Source organism: Astatotilapia calliptera, chromosome 16, assembly GCF_964374335.1.
Source record: "Astatotilapia calliptera chromosome 16, fAstCal68.1, whole genome shotgun sequence".
Taxonomy (NCBI): Eukaryota; Metazoa; Chordata; class Actinopteri; order Cichliformes; family Cichlidae; genus Astatotilapia; species Astatotilapia calliptera.
The window spans coordinates 24,551,469-24,566,866 of NC_137437.1; the positions used below are offsets into that span (position 1 = coordinate 24,551,469).

The 15,398-nt window shown below is 38.0% G+C and overlaps 1 protein-coding gene across 1 annotated transcript in view; it reads left to right on the forward strand.

Moving 5' to 3' along the window:
• Positions 1 to 15,398, forward strand: part of erbb4b (erb-b2 receptor tyrosine kinase 4b) — a 328,400-nt gene that overhangs the window by 209,338 nt on the left and 103,664 nt on the right. The window contains exons 4-5 of the mRNA XM_026144460.2: positions 9,502 to 9,633; positions 14,431 to 14,496. Coding sequence (XP_026000245.1) covers positions 9,502 to 9,633; positions 14,431 to 14,496 — 198 coding nt within the window. The remainder of the gene's footprint in view (positions 1 to 9,501; positions 9,634 to 14,430; positions 14,497 to 15,398) is intronic.

Below are 15,398 nucleotides of genomic sequence, written 5' to 3' on the forward strand. Positions count from 1 at the left end.
GGTCACTTTGGTCAGGATTGTGCATATGGCAAGATCCAACACAATCGTGCTCTTCGAATATGATGGCTGGCATCAGACATAAAACAGTAGGAAATCCAAGTGGTTATTAAAATATGTTAAGTGGCCTCACTATCTTGAGACTTTAGAGACAAAGGCACTCAAAGGTTAATTTGTGCAAGACGGTACACATTAAAAGTAATCAATGTAAGCTTCATTAGCGACTGCATCAGTGCATCTCAGTCATCCATGATCTTAGCTTTTATTGGTTCTTTGTCTTTATTAAACTTGTTCTATGTTCTTCTTCTTTTAACGTTCAATTCCAAACAATAAAGTGGTAAAACTGGAAAATCTCACACTATATCATACAATTAGACTATATGAATGCAGAATGCAGTAGATGTCCTTCATTTTTAAAAGAAGCTAGACATACATTATTTAATGGTAAATGGCCTGTATTTATATAGCGCTTTACTAGTCCCTAAGGACCCCAAAGCGCTTTACATATCCAGTCATCCACCCATTCACACACACATTCACACACTGGTGATGGCAAGCTACATTGTAGCCACAGCCACCCTGGGGCGCACTGACAGAGGTGAGGCTGCCGGACACTGGCGCCACCGGGCCCTCTGACCACCACCAGTAGGCAGTGGGTGAAGTGTCTTGCCCAAGGACACAACGACCGAGACCGTCCAAGCCGGGGCTCGAACCGGCAACCTTCCGATTACAAGGCGAACTCCCAACTCTTGAGCCACGATCGCCCATCATTTTTTACCCTTGATGCTGCTGCTCAAAAAGTTTAAAATCTATATATGAACCCATTTCTGAAAAAGTTGGGATGCTGCATGCCAAAGAAACCAAAAAAACCCTCTTTATTTTGAATTTAATGGCAGCAACATGTCTCAATAAGGTTGGGACAGGGGCAACAAAAGGCTAGAAAAATTAGGTGGTACTAAAAAGAAACAGCTTGAAGGACATTTTGCACCTAATTATGTTAACTCGGTAAAGGTCAGTACTGGGTAAAAATGAGCATCTTAGGCAGAGTTTCTCAAACATAAAGATGGGCAGACGTTTGCTAATCTGCAACAAACTATGTCGCTAAACCACCTGACATATTATCAGTGGTCACTGAAAATCCTGCATTTCAGATGGTATCAAGGTGTATCAGTGCCTATGGAATTGCCGTTTGGAAATTCACCGTTAGAGCTGAAAGGTTCAAGGTTCTTTATTTGTCACATGCATAGTTATACAAGTATAACACACAGTGTAATGTAGCCTGACACGCTCCTCGACATGTGCAAAAATTTGGGGGGTGGGGGTGTAGAGGAATATAAAGGTATATAAAGGTTTTAATGCAACATGTGTTATCATCCGAACAAGAGAATTGAATTAATCTGCTTCAACAGCACAGCAGAAGAGGCCAAGTGCTGAACTGCCCTGCTTCAATCCAGACTTTTCACCAATTGAAAAAAATTGGCATGTTGTAAAATCAGATATATAACAAAGACGAAGCTTAAATAGTAAGTTCCGCAACTGGTCTGAGTTCCCAGAATATAGACTGTTATTAAAAGAAAAAGGGATTCTATACAATGGTAAACTTGACCTTATCCCAACATTTTTGACATGTCGCAATGAAATTTGAAATTAGGTAATATTTTTAATGAGGTAGTAAAAGATTCTGTGCAGATCCATTCTGTTTTTATTTGGATTTTACTCTTTATTGGAATTGTGTTTGGATATTTACAGTGCATGGGGTTTTGAAACAAGGCCTTGTAATTTGAGAACTTCTGTAGTGTGTCTTTTAATGGGACAATATCTCTGTTTGTCCCTTCTGTATGCATTCTAAGGAAGAGATCTGCTCAAAAAAGAGCTAGTTAAGCAAACAACCAAGGCAAAGCAGCAATCTTTTTAGTGTTCCAAAGGATCATATTCAAAAACTGAATGAAGACCTAACTGTTACAGAGAGGAAGAAAGCATTATAGTTATTAAATATGGGGATGATGGCACATATTTCAGATAATCTCTCCTGGAAGGCAGTCATAGTGTGTATACAACATGGTTGTGTACACACTATGTGCCAAAAATAGCTGTGTAGTGAGAAGAGAGCTTGATAGAGAAGTTCAAACCCTGCCTTCTTTCTCACTTCAGTATGCTTGGCTAGTGACTGTGTTAAGTGGGTGTGAATATTGTAAGTTTTGGAAAAGTTATATGAAATCTTACTCAGTTCAAAACTACCTCACCTTTGCTTAATTTGCCAGTTGTTCTTTTGGTGTCTTATTACTTGCTAATAGCAAGACCTTTTTTTTACCTGTTTGTGTCAGATCAGTGCTGAGTAGCTGAACCTTTCTAACCAAAAAAACAAAAAGGAATACATTAAGTTAATACGTTTTGATTATGTGCTTAATCCCTTGGCTTTAAATCTACTGAGTCTTGATGTACAGATAATGCTCACTACATATTTGAGGTGTGTAAACAAAGTAGCAGCCATGGTCTGCAGTGTGTTACTCACTATCTCTCATTTGACTTGAAAAAACAAGGTCTCGGTAACGTGTTGTTGCCTTAGCAAATCATGCACTGACTAAAGTCAGCTTCCTCTGGGTAAAACCAACATACTTGGTATGCTTGTGGTACATACCCGTTCTCTCTTCTCAGTCTCTCCATCTTTCCTTCTCTTTTTCTTTTCCCCTCTCAGACCCTGGTTTGTTTTGTCCATTCCAGAGCAGAGAGCGTGGCTCATTTTAATTCAGCTGGCAGGCTGATCACACATCAGCCTTGATAAGCTAAGTGGCCCTCAGCAGCAGCAATTGAAGGTCCTTTTACTCTTTTTTAATCACTTGCTTGTATGTTCCCTTGATAATCTTTTCAACCTTTATTTATTTCTTTATTTTCTATATTTTATTTTGTCTAGTTCCTAATTTGTTTTCTTGGTTTTGTCTTCTTTGCTTGTAGATGTCTTATCTCGAAGTATTGGAATATGATTTTTCTCCGCTTCCTTTCTGCTCTTCTCCTATCCATAAAGCTCAGATTATGAGGGCTTATCACAGTTCAAGTTGTAAATAAGGAAGGCTGCACCCCACACCCCCCTAACAATTCTGTCATGATTTTATTTTATTTTTTTCCCTCTTCTTGTGTTTCAGCAGATGCTTTGCCTTGCTCGGGTATAATACTATAATCCCTAAATCTCAGCCATTTTTCATAAAGACTCATAGGAAACAATTTCATGAAGGATGGGCCAAATTTAATCAGCAGCCTGTGAATGCAATTATCTTGGTGAAGGAGAGGCGTAGGTTTGGGGGATGGGACCTTGGCCAACACCCCCATGACATTTACTATACATCAGAAAAGAGCTTAACACTTCTCCTTTAGGGTGACACAGAGAATAAAATGGATTCATTTAAGTACTAACACACACACACACACATATATATATTATATTATATATATATATATAAATATATAAATATATAAATATAAATATTACGCTTAAAAGTGGGAGTTGAAGTCAGTTAGAACAATGGAACAACATTACATCACCCTAAATTAATTAAAAATTAAATGTGATAGGCATATGTAATGCATCATAATATCAAATACGTTTATTCTTTATGTGCTGGAGCCCAATTTTGAGTCCAGCTGACTCATACTCACTAAAAAGTAACAAAGTAACGTTGCTCTGTGTTCCTGCCTGCAGATAATAAAATAGCCTTTGATTTTTTTTCCTTTTTTTATTTCGAATCGGCATATGTCAATAAAGTTGTGGTTGTGGTACTTTAGCATCTACCTAGCATTACAGAAGGGGAGCTAAAACAAACATATATTGTAAAAACATTCTTTTTTTTCCTTTTTTTATATGACAGTTCATTTTAAATGTGACCTTTTCTAACAAACTCAACAGTTATTACCTAATAAAAAAGCTGTTTCTGTGCTAGCTACCAGTAGCATTGTTGATCCATTTACAGGAAAATGTATGCTAACTTGACTAGCAAAGATGACCAACAAGGACAAAAGAGAAAGACATTATTAGGGTCTTGGCAAGTGACATCGGGAATGTTTGGAAGGCGTTCTGGCATGTGTTGTCATAATTAATTTTAGATTTGTCTAAATTAGTGGGTCTGTATGCACAATGTTGCTGAAGTTGTCTGGGTATGTCATGATGTTCAAAGGTTGTGTGAATAGTAGAGAATTTAATTAAGCACACCAAAGTGTATCTGTACGCACTCTTAAGTCTGTAACTCATAGAAAGACAGTCTTTTCCAGTCTTTAACATATTCCCCTTTTCTTCCATTTCATGGCTTAAATCTCAGTTTTTTCTCTTTCTATTATCAGTCGAGCTGTGTGAGATGCACATACACATACACAGTGCCCACGCTGCTGCTCCTGACCGCATGTTCTGAGACAGTCAAATCCCACCACTGCCATCTCTCTGTTGTAGCTCTCATGAAGCACCATGTAGTCAAATTAATGCAGTTGTTCTTTTCAGGTCAATAGTTAAACACATAAAAGTGCAATTGCATTTGAATGGGTACCACCGTTTTGCTTGGGGACTGCATTAACAGTGTTAAAATTGCATGCAATTCTTGTGGGAGGTGCCCCATCTACGGACCTCATAGAAAATCTAAAGTTTGTGATGCATGATGGGATGCATTTCACACTATGGAAGCCGTATTAAAGAAGTGTCATTTTAATGTGGTAGTGAATGGCTTTATTACATTTCTAAGAACTCAGATGTTGACCAAAGTGCTACAGTAGTTATCCCCACAGTGTATAAAAGTATGCATTTTTCATATCCCCGTAAGCAATAATTCTGAAGCTAAAGTTAAGCCATGGTCTTTTGCTTACTGGTGGAGGTTATATCTTAGGATACTGAAATTTGGTGTGTCAGTACTGATAAATAACGATTAATGATTTTGGGTAGAAATGTGTATTGGTAATTCACTGTGATATTCATAGGGATGCTAATTTTCACAGGCAAAAACTAAATTATTAAAAATTCACTTAAAGAAACTGAACAGCCGACTCCTTTATGTTGAACAAGACTTAATAGCCACCCACTCTTTACTAAAGGTTGCTATGTTCCTCTAAACATTACAGAAAATATTTTTAAAAATCTTTATATTTACTCTTAAGTTACAAAGATACTGTATAATACAAGACTATGGAAGAATATGTTATAATGGTATGATCTCTTTCATTTGGTCCATGATGCTATTAGAGGCATAGAAGTTCCACTCTGACCTCTCTCCTGCAGGGACAAATCCCTCTCAACAAGTGTTATGTGGAAAAAACATGTACACAGTAAATTTATTTTCTCTTTCTTCTTCTGCTCTTGTATGTGAATATCTACACAATTATACAAATAAATGCACTAAAGCGAAAAAAAAACATTGCATTTCGCTCTTACGAAAACAGACTATGCCGATAAACTACATTTCTGCATCCTCACTGCATCTCATTGACAACACTGGGGACTGTAGGGCACGGATGGAACTGCGTGGTGGCAGCAGATGATGGATTGGAGGGTAGATCACCTATTTGTAGAGCAAATGCAGAGATTTGCTGTCCTGACATCTACTGTCGGCAAGCAAGTGGCTCAAAGCACAGTGATTGACACGGCACTGGGTGGCAGCATGAGCAGTGTGTTAAAACCAGACACAGGAATTTTCCATTTGTGTGTTTTTTTTAGTTATACAGTTAGTTATACAGTTTGTACCAGACTGTAAACATGCTTATTTCTGCTACAAAGCTAAGATTCTAATGATGGGGAGTTTTCACATTTAGCATCAGCCCCAAGTGGCAGTTCCAGAAACTACTTTTTTTTTTTGCACTTTCTTGATTCCTTTTTCAGCTGTGGCAGTTGATAATACATCATATCACAATGGCAGTTTTTTTTTTTTTTTTTACTTTAACAGTGTGTATGTGTTACTCCTTATTATGTTTTTACACTTAAAAATTGAAAATTAGCCCTCAAAAACCGTATAATAACAATAACTTTATAGTAACACGCAATAAAAAAACTAAGAAAAAAATGGTATTTTTCACAACCTTGCACTGTTTAATAATTGTATGATTTTTATTGCATTCCATGGTACATGTTGTTGTTAGATGTTTTTGATACCATTGCCATCTCTTTTATTCTTTAGCATTCCTAAACCAGTTACTGAATATATATTTTATTTCTTCTAACGGCAGATCGGTGAATGGTGACACAGTGTAAGTGGAATTAGATAAACTGTGCAGTGCCATTCTCTACGCTTTACTTGCGAAGCATCCATTTCTCTTAGATTGATTGGAAATGAAACTATGATTGATGCGTAAAAGAAATTGCAAGGGGCCAGCTGAGTAGCACTGACATTCCCCACCCGCCCCTGCTCTTACACAAAGATTGAAATTAGTGACCTTTTGATAAAGCAATCTGGTAATTTAATTGATGCTGAAGCCATGCGATGAGGACCTCATTAATAGCAAGCATGAGCCATATTTGTAAATGTTTATATATGTCAAGGGCTTTTGAGCATGCTCTTTCTGTGTGCGTTTGTGTGCCTGTATGTGTATACTGCATGTCATGTCTCATCTCTTATTTTGCTGCATTTCTGCCAATCCATCTCAGGAATGCATCCTAGCAACTAATACTTCTGCTGTGATGTCCAACAGGATGTGTGCCTGAGCATTTAGCCTTGTTGACCCAGAATGCATCCTGATCTTCCCGCAGAGTTTCTCCGTACTGTTTTGATGAGCTGATAGCAACAATCGCCTGAAACCAAGCTGAAGCTCTCAGAGTCAATAAGACAATATGTTGGAGACCCAGGGCTAAATCCCCAGTTCCACTGCTATAGGATAGAGGAAACACCTTTATCTTTTTGATTGAATACCTATCTATCTACTGTAATAGCCTGACTGTTTGAGTGTCTTCCTGAGTCCCTGGGTACCTGTCTATATTTCTAACTACTCTCTAGCTTACTGTGGTTGCTCTATTAAACAAGGGTGTTTCTCTTCCTGACACTGAAAGACAGCACAAAGTGAGACTGAAGTTAAGAATCGCAGTAAATCTGTTTCCTTGATTGGGCTGATTCAACACATGGATTTTCTTAAGTGTACAGAAAAAAGTAAAGGTATACGATAATGTAATTCTCCAACATTACAGAAGCTCGGCCAGATTTATGGGGTTTTTGTTGTCCTACATATGTCTTCATTAAGTTGTTCACTCTGCACCAATTAATTCAGCCTTACGCACTCATTAATGTGCCTTTTTTTTCTGATGATTGGTTTGCTTTTTGCCCCCCAGTCTTAATCAAACTCATCCCCACACTGCAATAAAGGGAAGAAAAAGAGAAAGAAAGCACTTAACATCATTTTGCAATTACCAGGATACATTTGTGCTGCCTTGAATATCATATTGTCTTTCTGCAATGGTTATGCAGCCTGATACTGAAGATTGCTGCACCTTTTGAAGCCTTCAGTCACACAGAGATGCTTGGAGTTGCTCTCGGGACAAGGCTGGAGGTGATTTAGGGGGGTGCATTTCAGAAATATGAGTAGTAGCTACATGAGCAAACTAATTAAGACATTTTCTCTACCCACCAAACAATCAACAACAGAATTTAACCATTGATCTCCCCCTGGCTACCAGCTGCACAGCCAGAAAATATGCAAGCCAAGCATGTATTTCTAATAAAACTAAAGCCTGCATGAGAAGGGAATGTTATTGTAATTATTATGTAATATTTGTTTGTTAATTGTTCATATCTTGATGAGGAAGGCCATGAAATATCCTGATGGGAAATACTAAAACTGTCCTGGGCAAAGCGCCCTCAGGGAGCGAATTACAGTAAACTACAATCTAAATTCATGAACATGTCATGTCAGACTATTAATACATGTTTTGTATGCGTAGCGCATGTCTAAATGCATCACGTGTGAAAAGAATTAGACAATGGGTTAGACAGTCAGGGGATCCACTTGTGAGAGATTTACACATAGTGTTTGAGAGCACGACTGTTGCATCTGTCCAGCTGATATTCGTCGAAGCAGCATTTCTTTCTAGGTTACACGCACAGGGATTAGCAAATATGTTTTGTCTTGTTTCATAGTTGTTGTTTTCTTTAGATAGATCACCACCACTACAAAGTGATAATAATGATGTATTTTTATTTTGTAAGATCGGTAAACTTTAAATATTTATAATAATAATTATATATACATATTTTTCATAACCGATGTATAATTTGATGTATACATTTGATACATGTTGGCTAACAAACCAGCCAGGATGAAGATGAATACACAGAAAAAATACATGTATCTCGCTAAACTGCGGTTCAAATCGTTCTATTGTGTAAACTATTTGAATTTGAGACATGGCCTCCTCCTGGTCGAGCGATATCGCTTATGTGGTGAGAAGCAGGATTAAATTCTTCCCTAACTCCCAGCACAAATGCAGATAGATGGGGGTGGGGTGGTGGTGGCTGGGGTTGTGGGGTGGGGAATCTGTGTAGGTAATACCACTGCCACCTATTATCCAATGATTATTATTTATATGAGCCTTTGTGGGATGATATTGTATTTGGCTCGTTCTGTGTGGAGCTGGTGGGGCGCCTCATGTATGATTATGTGTCTCATCGGTTTCAGCCCTGTGTCAGTAATCTGTTTGTATGGAGATAGAGAACACACAAGCTCTGTAAATAATGCAAATCTGCTACTGGGCTTCACTTCTTCTTTCCTTTTCTGCATTCCGTCTCTTTGTGCCTTTCTTTATGTGTCTCTCTCTTTCTCTTTAGCACTCTTTCTCTCTCTCATAAAAGTCAAGATTAAGCATTCTCTAAAGTCCTGCATGACGATAATCTGAACCACCCTCCGTATCCAATCATTCAACAGACAGTGGTGTACATTTCTATGTGTGTGTGTGTGTGTGGGGGGGGGGGGATCAATTGTCCCTATAAGCCTGATGATCATTGGTTTGACAAGGGAAAGCATTTTATGATTTGAGATACATCACATCCTTGATGAAATACAATTAAAAAAAAAAAATATTAGGCCTGCTGCCCCTTACTGAGGATAAAATCCTATGGATTTAATGTTGGCCATGGGGCATAATTGATTCTATCGGCTCACAGCATAGAAGGAAAAGGATGAGAAAAACAACACAATGGGAAAAGATCAGAGGTTGTAATAACAGCAATATAACATGGCTTTGTCCTTGGTGCTTCACACCAACAGCAATCATTACATCTGTGTGACTCAAAATCAACTGTTCACCCCAAATAATTTCTTCTCCCCAGGTAAAAGAAAAACGTAGTCCTTACGTTTTTTTAATGACTATGGCTTTAACTTCATCTAGTCATGTTCTTTGTTATTGAAAAATTAGAAGGAAAAAGTCAATCAGTTGAAAAACATATCCAGAGAAGGGCAGCATGCTGAATTTGGTACATCCTACAGGTAAAAATACATGAGAGCTCTTTGTATATATGTACTTAGTGTGTCCCTTATTTATTTGTTTTCTTACAGAAATCCTAAATGGAGGTGTTTATGTTGACCAAAACAAGTTCTTGTGCCATGCGGACACAATCCATTGGCAAGATATCGTCAAGTACCCAAGGATCCAACCTGTGGTGGTGCCCACCAACAGCAGTGTCACATGTAAGTAACCCAAATGGTACACATGAAGAAAATGAGAAAAAATTATTTGCAAAAGCCAAAAAAGGCACTTAAAATATATGGATATCCAGGAAAGCCCAACAAAAATCTGAATCAGTGGAAAGATGATTTCAAAAACAACGTACCTGTCCAACGTTTCCATTTTATGCTTTTCCTCTCCAAAGTGTAGAATGAAGTGTAGATGCATGCAAAACATTTCAGAGAGTTGTAGTAAGCTGGAGTAACAACAGAGAGAGAGATTTTGTTTCAACCCAACGTGAAAATAATCACAGGATTTAAACAGACATTATTAGCACATTTACATGTAAACACATATTAGCCGCCTAGCTTAATTGTTTCTGGCAATTAAGGACCATGGAATGTACTTCACACATTTTTTGCTCACTACCAACTTCTTGGTTTTAAACATATTATCTCCCCCCACTGGTAATGCAACTTCTGCATGCAGTAATGCAATTTCTCCATGCATGTCCATTTCACGTTTTGTAGAAATGGACAAGGTGGACTGGCGTGTCTATTACATGTTTTGCTGTGATACTGGGTTCCATCAGATGTCGGTAATAACCTATCCAAGCCACACATGCAAAGAAATCAAACCATATGTTGTCCATAAATTATTTTATGTGTAATAATGAGAAATGACACAGGGGAGAACTATTGAAGAAGTAATGCATGAAGAAAGGGAGGTGTAAAAAGGCATGGAATGTCATGACACAAGCTGAAATCTATCAGTAATTAAAAAGCAATCCTGCCACTTTAGTGCAAATTAATATCAGCCGGTTATGTCCCAACTGATGGCCTATAAAAAGGTGTCTCATTACAAAGGTGTCACACAAGAAACATGATGGGTAAAACCACTGAGCTCTCTCAACACCTTTGCAACCTTATTGCTGCAGAACACACTGAAGGCAATGGTTGCAGAAGAATTTCTGAACTACTTAAAGTTCCAGTGAGCTCTGTTGGGGCCATAATCAAAACATGCTTTACCATAAACCTGGTGTAGACGACCAGGTGTGCCACAAGATTTCAGACAGAGGAGTAAATAGATTTATCAGAAGAGTTCTCCAAGAGTCAAGGGCCACTTGTAGAGAGCTACAGAAAGACATTGAATGAGCGCATGCAATTGTTTCAAAGAAAACGATAAGTAATACTCTCAGCCAACATGGCTTGTATGCAAGCTCACCATGCAAGACTCCTTTGTCGAAAAAAAAAAAGCATGTTGAAGTGTTTTTAACGTTTGCTAAAAAAGCAATTAGACAAACCTGTGAAATACTGAGACAATATAGTCGGGTCAGAGGAGACCAAAATTGAAGTCTATGGAACATAACAACACCATAACGACAGTGTTTGGAGGTGGGAACATCATACTGCACTGGCACACTTCATATAATTGAAAGACAGATGAATAGAAAACTGTAACAAAACACAAGACATTCTTGATAAAAATCTGCTATGAATATGAAACAAGGGTGGATGTTTCAGAAAGGCAATGATCCCAAAATAAAGCTGCTAGAATGGCCCATCCAGTCACCTGAGCATATGCCGAGTATGGCCTGGAGGTCAAAATGGGACACATTCCCTAGTGTGGGTGAGAATGACCGAGCTAGATACAGAAAGACAAACTGGTGATGGCTAACCAGCCGGACATAGTGGTGGTGGACAAGCAGAAGAAGTACCATGGGCTGAGAGAAGCGCTCGAGAACATGTGGAGGGTGAAGGGAACATGGTCCCTTTTTTTGTGTGTGGGTGTGTGTGTTTGTGTGCATTCTGTTGTTTTATGTATGTAATACACTTTTATACATTGAGTGAGTTACTGTTGCCCAATACCTTATTTTAAAGTTTTACCAATCAAACTTTTACCAAATAGGCGTTGTTGTTTTTTTTATTTAGTTTATTTATGGTATATATTTAAGGTAGTTTTGCAACTGATAGACAGTTTTTTTTCCCTTTTAAACAACCTAGTAATAATAATAATAATAATAATAATAATAATCTTTAATTTCTCTCACCTGTCATTTAATTTATTTCTTGATTTAAAAAAAAAAAGTAGCTGAGACAGTGTACCCTGATAATGAGGGTAGCAGATGTGATGGCTCAGTTGCTTAAACAAACTTGAATGAAGTCACGGCCACTCTACCTGGCAGTTTCTGTAACTCAAATTTGCAGGAATTTGTGCTAATTCTGAATTAGTCTTTAAAAATGTCTTTTCACAATTATTCCCCACACACTTGCCAAGGTCTTTCAGTGGCAGGTTATCTTTGACAAAAGAAAGGATCCAGAGGAGGCCCATTATCACAACCTGGTCGATTCACAATAAATGACTGAATGTGAGCAGCAAAACACTGTCATCACAAAATCACCCTTTGACCCTATTCTGTCACCCTGCTTACCATAACAATTCACAATGACTGCTAGCTCACATCACTTAAATGTCCTTCTGTAGCCAGCTGGAAGACCCGTTAATGAATGCATAGCATTATGATGGGATTTATTAGTGTGAAATACACATACTCAATCTGTCAGAGGACAGGGGATGATCAGTGAAATAACAATGCATTTACTGATCTCCTCTGACCCATTATTATTAATTTGCTGACTAAACCTCTTAGCATACTCGTTTCTTTTTGTTTTTAATTAACATTAATTTCTCACACTTTTTGACATTTAAATCCAATGTTGTTTTCACGTTTTTTTTTCAAACTGTCTCATCTCATTCATTTACAAATGGAAACAAATAAACAAATGATAAAATACGCTATCACTGACTCTGATATAAACAAACAGACTTTTCCTTTTTGATGCATATGTCCTTGGAATCATCTCATAGTACTAGCTGAGGGCTTCAGATGCATGCTAAAAGCTCCAAGCATTGATATTCTGCTCAATCACCCTCCTCCCTGCAGCCCTGTTAGCCCTTGATCGACCCCGACTCCTTTGCAAGTCTTCCACCCTCGCTGAAAGATCAAGGGTCTGCAAACTTGTAATCCACAATTGAGAACATAATCTCTGTTTCATTTTTTGCGGCGACACAAGCTTCATGTTGTTTTGCTTGTGACTTATTTGTGCCATGGTTGTGTTATGTTATTGGTTTCAAAATAGGACTGTGATCTTTTTTTCTGTTTTTTTAAACTGATGCCCTGTTGATTCTGTTTAAACACCTCCATCTTTCGCTTGCTGTACACTGACGCTGGTATGGCAGCAGTTTCAACATTTTAACCTTCAGGGGATGTTAAAGATTACGGTGCATTCCGGGAAAGGGGGTTTGACGGTCTTATACAAGGTCAATGAGGATTTAGAAGCTGAGATAGTGAAGGCCATGGTCACTGAATGAAAACTCTTTGACTTGACTTCCTGGGGCACATAGCACGGAGAAGAACAAAGAATTAAGGAAGAACAGCAGAAGTTCTGCCTGTATGGCTGGCGGACATTTGTATTAATATCCCATTTGTATACTGCTTTCATACAGACAAAGCTGCCAGCCTTTCTCTCAAATTTTACTAAATTGTCAGTTCAATAGGGACACACTGGAGAAACAGAAAAAAAATAGAGAAATGTAGTGGTTTAAGAAAAAAGGGACAGGAATAGGCACTAAGGGAAAGAGAGCTACAGAGGAGTGATGAATCTATAAGTGATGGATGAAGAGAAAAATGTGTAGTAGATGGGCTCAAAAATGAGGAAGAAGAAGAGGGCAGAAGATGGAGATTCTCATGTTGAGCAATGGAGTCAGTCGGATGCTAATAGCTCTCATCTGGAGAGGCTGATGGACAGAGGACAGCACTTCTGCACTTATCCAGACTCACTTCTCCCAGCAGTCAATTACTAGACAGTCAATTAAGTCCTCCAAAAACCCAGAAAGGCACTGGCTAAAGCTCTGAGGGTATGATGCTGCTTACCGCTCCTTTACTGCTTTTATGCTGGCTTCATGCTGGGCTGGTTTAGCGTGAAGTGGCAAAAATAATCATCTCATTTTCCCAAAATAACCTGTGCCAAGGTTATTTTGGATTTTATTACCACAACAGCATATATCAGTCAAGGAAGATGGATCTTTCCTGCCTTAAAATATATATGTATAAAAAAAACAATGTTGAGAATTCAAAGGTTTTTTTCTTAACTCTTAAGATTGTATCAGTTAAATGTAGTATCATCGTCATATTAACGAAATTAACTGCTGCATGCTACTTGCAGTACCTACAGTTCAATGATTACAATCATAATTGCAATGATGGCAATAACTTTAATTATTTGGTGCATAAGCAGGACTCAAACAGAAAAGAAGGACCAAGAGCCAAAAATAAAAAGAAGAACATTAGCACAAATTGCACAATTGTATCCCTAAAAAATACCAATAAAGGGATTTGAAGGAAGTCAATGAACATTAAAATCTAAAAATCAATCCTAACATGTACAGGATTATATCCAGGAAGAAGTTGAGCTGTTGCATAACTAGGCGAGAAAGACACTATTGTGGTATAACAGAAGAAAGACTTATTCAAAGTTTTAAAAAGGTCACAATTGCTCAGTGTGAGCAAACAGAATGCACCTATGCATGCATATCCAAAGAAAAACATACAAATAGATATTAAGTGAATTCAAAGTTAAACCACATGATCCTCCATAGTTTTGTTCACTATGTGAGTTTGGTTTGCCTTTGGTTGAGTGCTTGAAGACAAACTCCAGCAGCAATTCTCTGGTCTGTTTTAAGGTTGAATGACACTGACAATAGTTTGTGAAGTTGCAGTTTGAAATGCCAATAGTCTCTTTCCTTGAACCTCTGTGCAGGTCAAAAATGCCACCGTTCCTGCAATGGCCGTTGCTGGGGACCCAAAGAGGACCAGTGCCAAAGCTGTAAGTTAATTATTATTATCTGATTAGAACTTCGAGTTGTTAGAATCACCACTGAGTGACTTTTGCATGCATCAAAACTTTACTGATAACTGTTGTGGGTCAAAAATAAAATTTAGCATATCTTTAGCATACCTGGCAATGTACTTGGAACGAGATTCCAAGCTTTATTTAGTGGATATACCTTTGGATGTCATTTATGTATACATCCATGTGACTCCATCTAAGGCAGGGGTCTTGAACTCCAGGCCTCAAGGGCCGGTGTCCTGCAGGTTTTAGATGTGTCCTTGATCCAACACAGCTGATTCAAATGGCTAAATTACCTCGTCAACATGTCTTGAAGTTCTCCAGAGGCCTGGTAATGAACTAATCATTTGATTCAGGTGTGTTGACCCAGGGTGAGATCTAAAACCTGCAGGACACCGGCCCTCGAGGCCGTGTGTGTGTATATGTGCGTGTATGTGCGTGAACAGTGTTATGAACTGTGAGACTTGTTACTGCAGCATCTTTCAGTTTGAAAACAGGAAATGAAAGTGCCATTTTTGTAAATGACAAATCTCTTATTCTTGAATTAAAGTTGAGTCATCTGTTTGATTGGGCAAATTTCACTAAATCACAATATCAACTTTGAGACATTAGACACTAGGCCAAAAACAATTTTCCAAATAATCAAAGACCTTTATCTTTTTGCTCACTTGTTGATATTTTGCATTTATTTTGTTTGGTTTATACTAGTCATAAAAAGAAATACAACTTTGTGTTAAAATATAGACTGTATTGACCAACACTGTAATATGTGTGTAGATAGATATATTAGCTGGGGACAACCATAACCATAATATTATGTAGTTTCACAGGCAAAATTACAAAAATAGTTTAGGCAGCCTGTTTGATACATTGGTGAC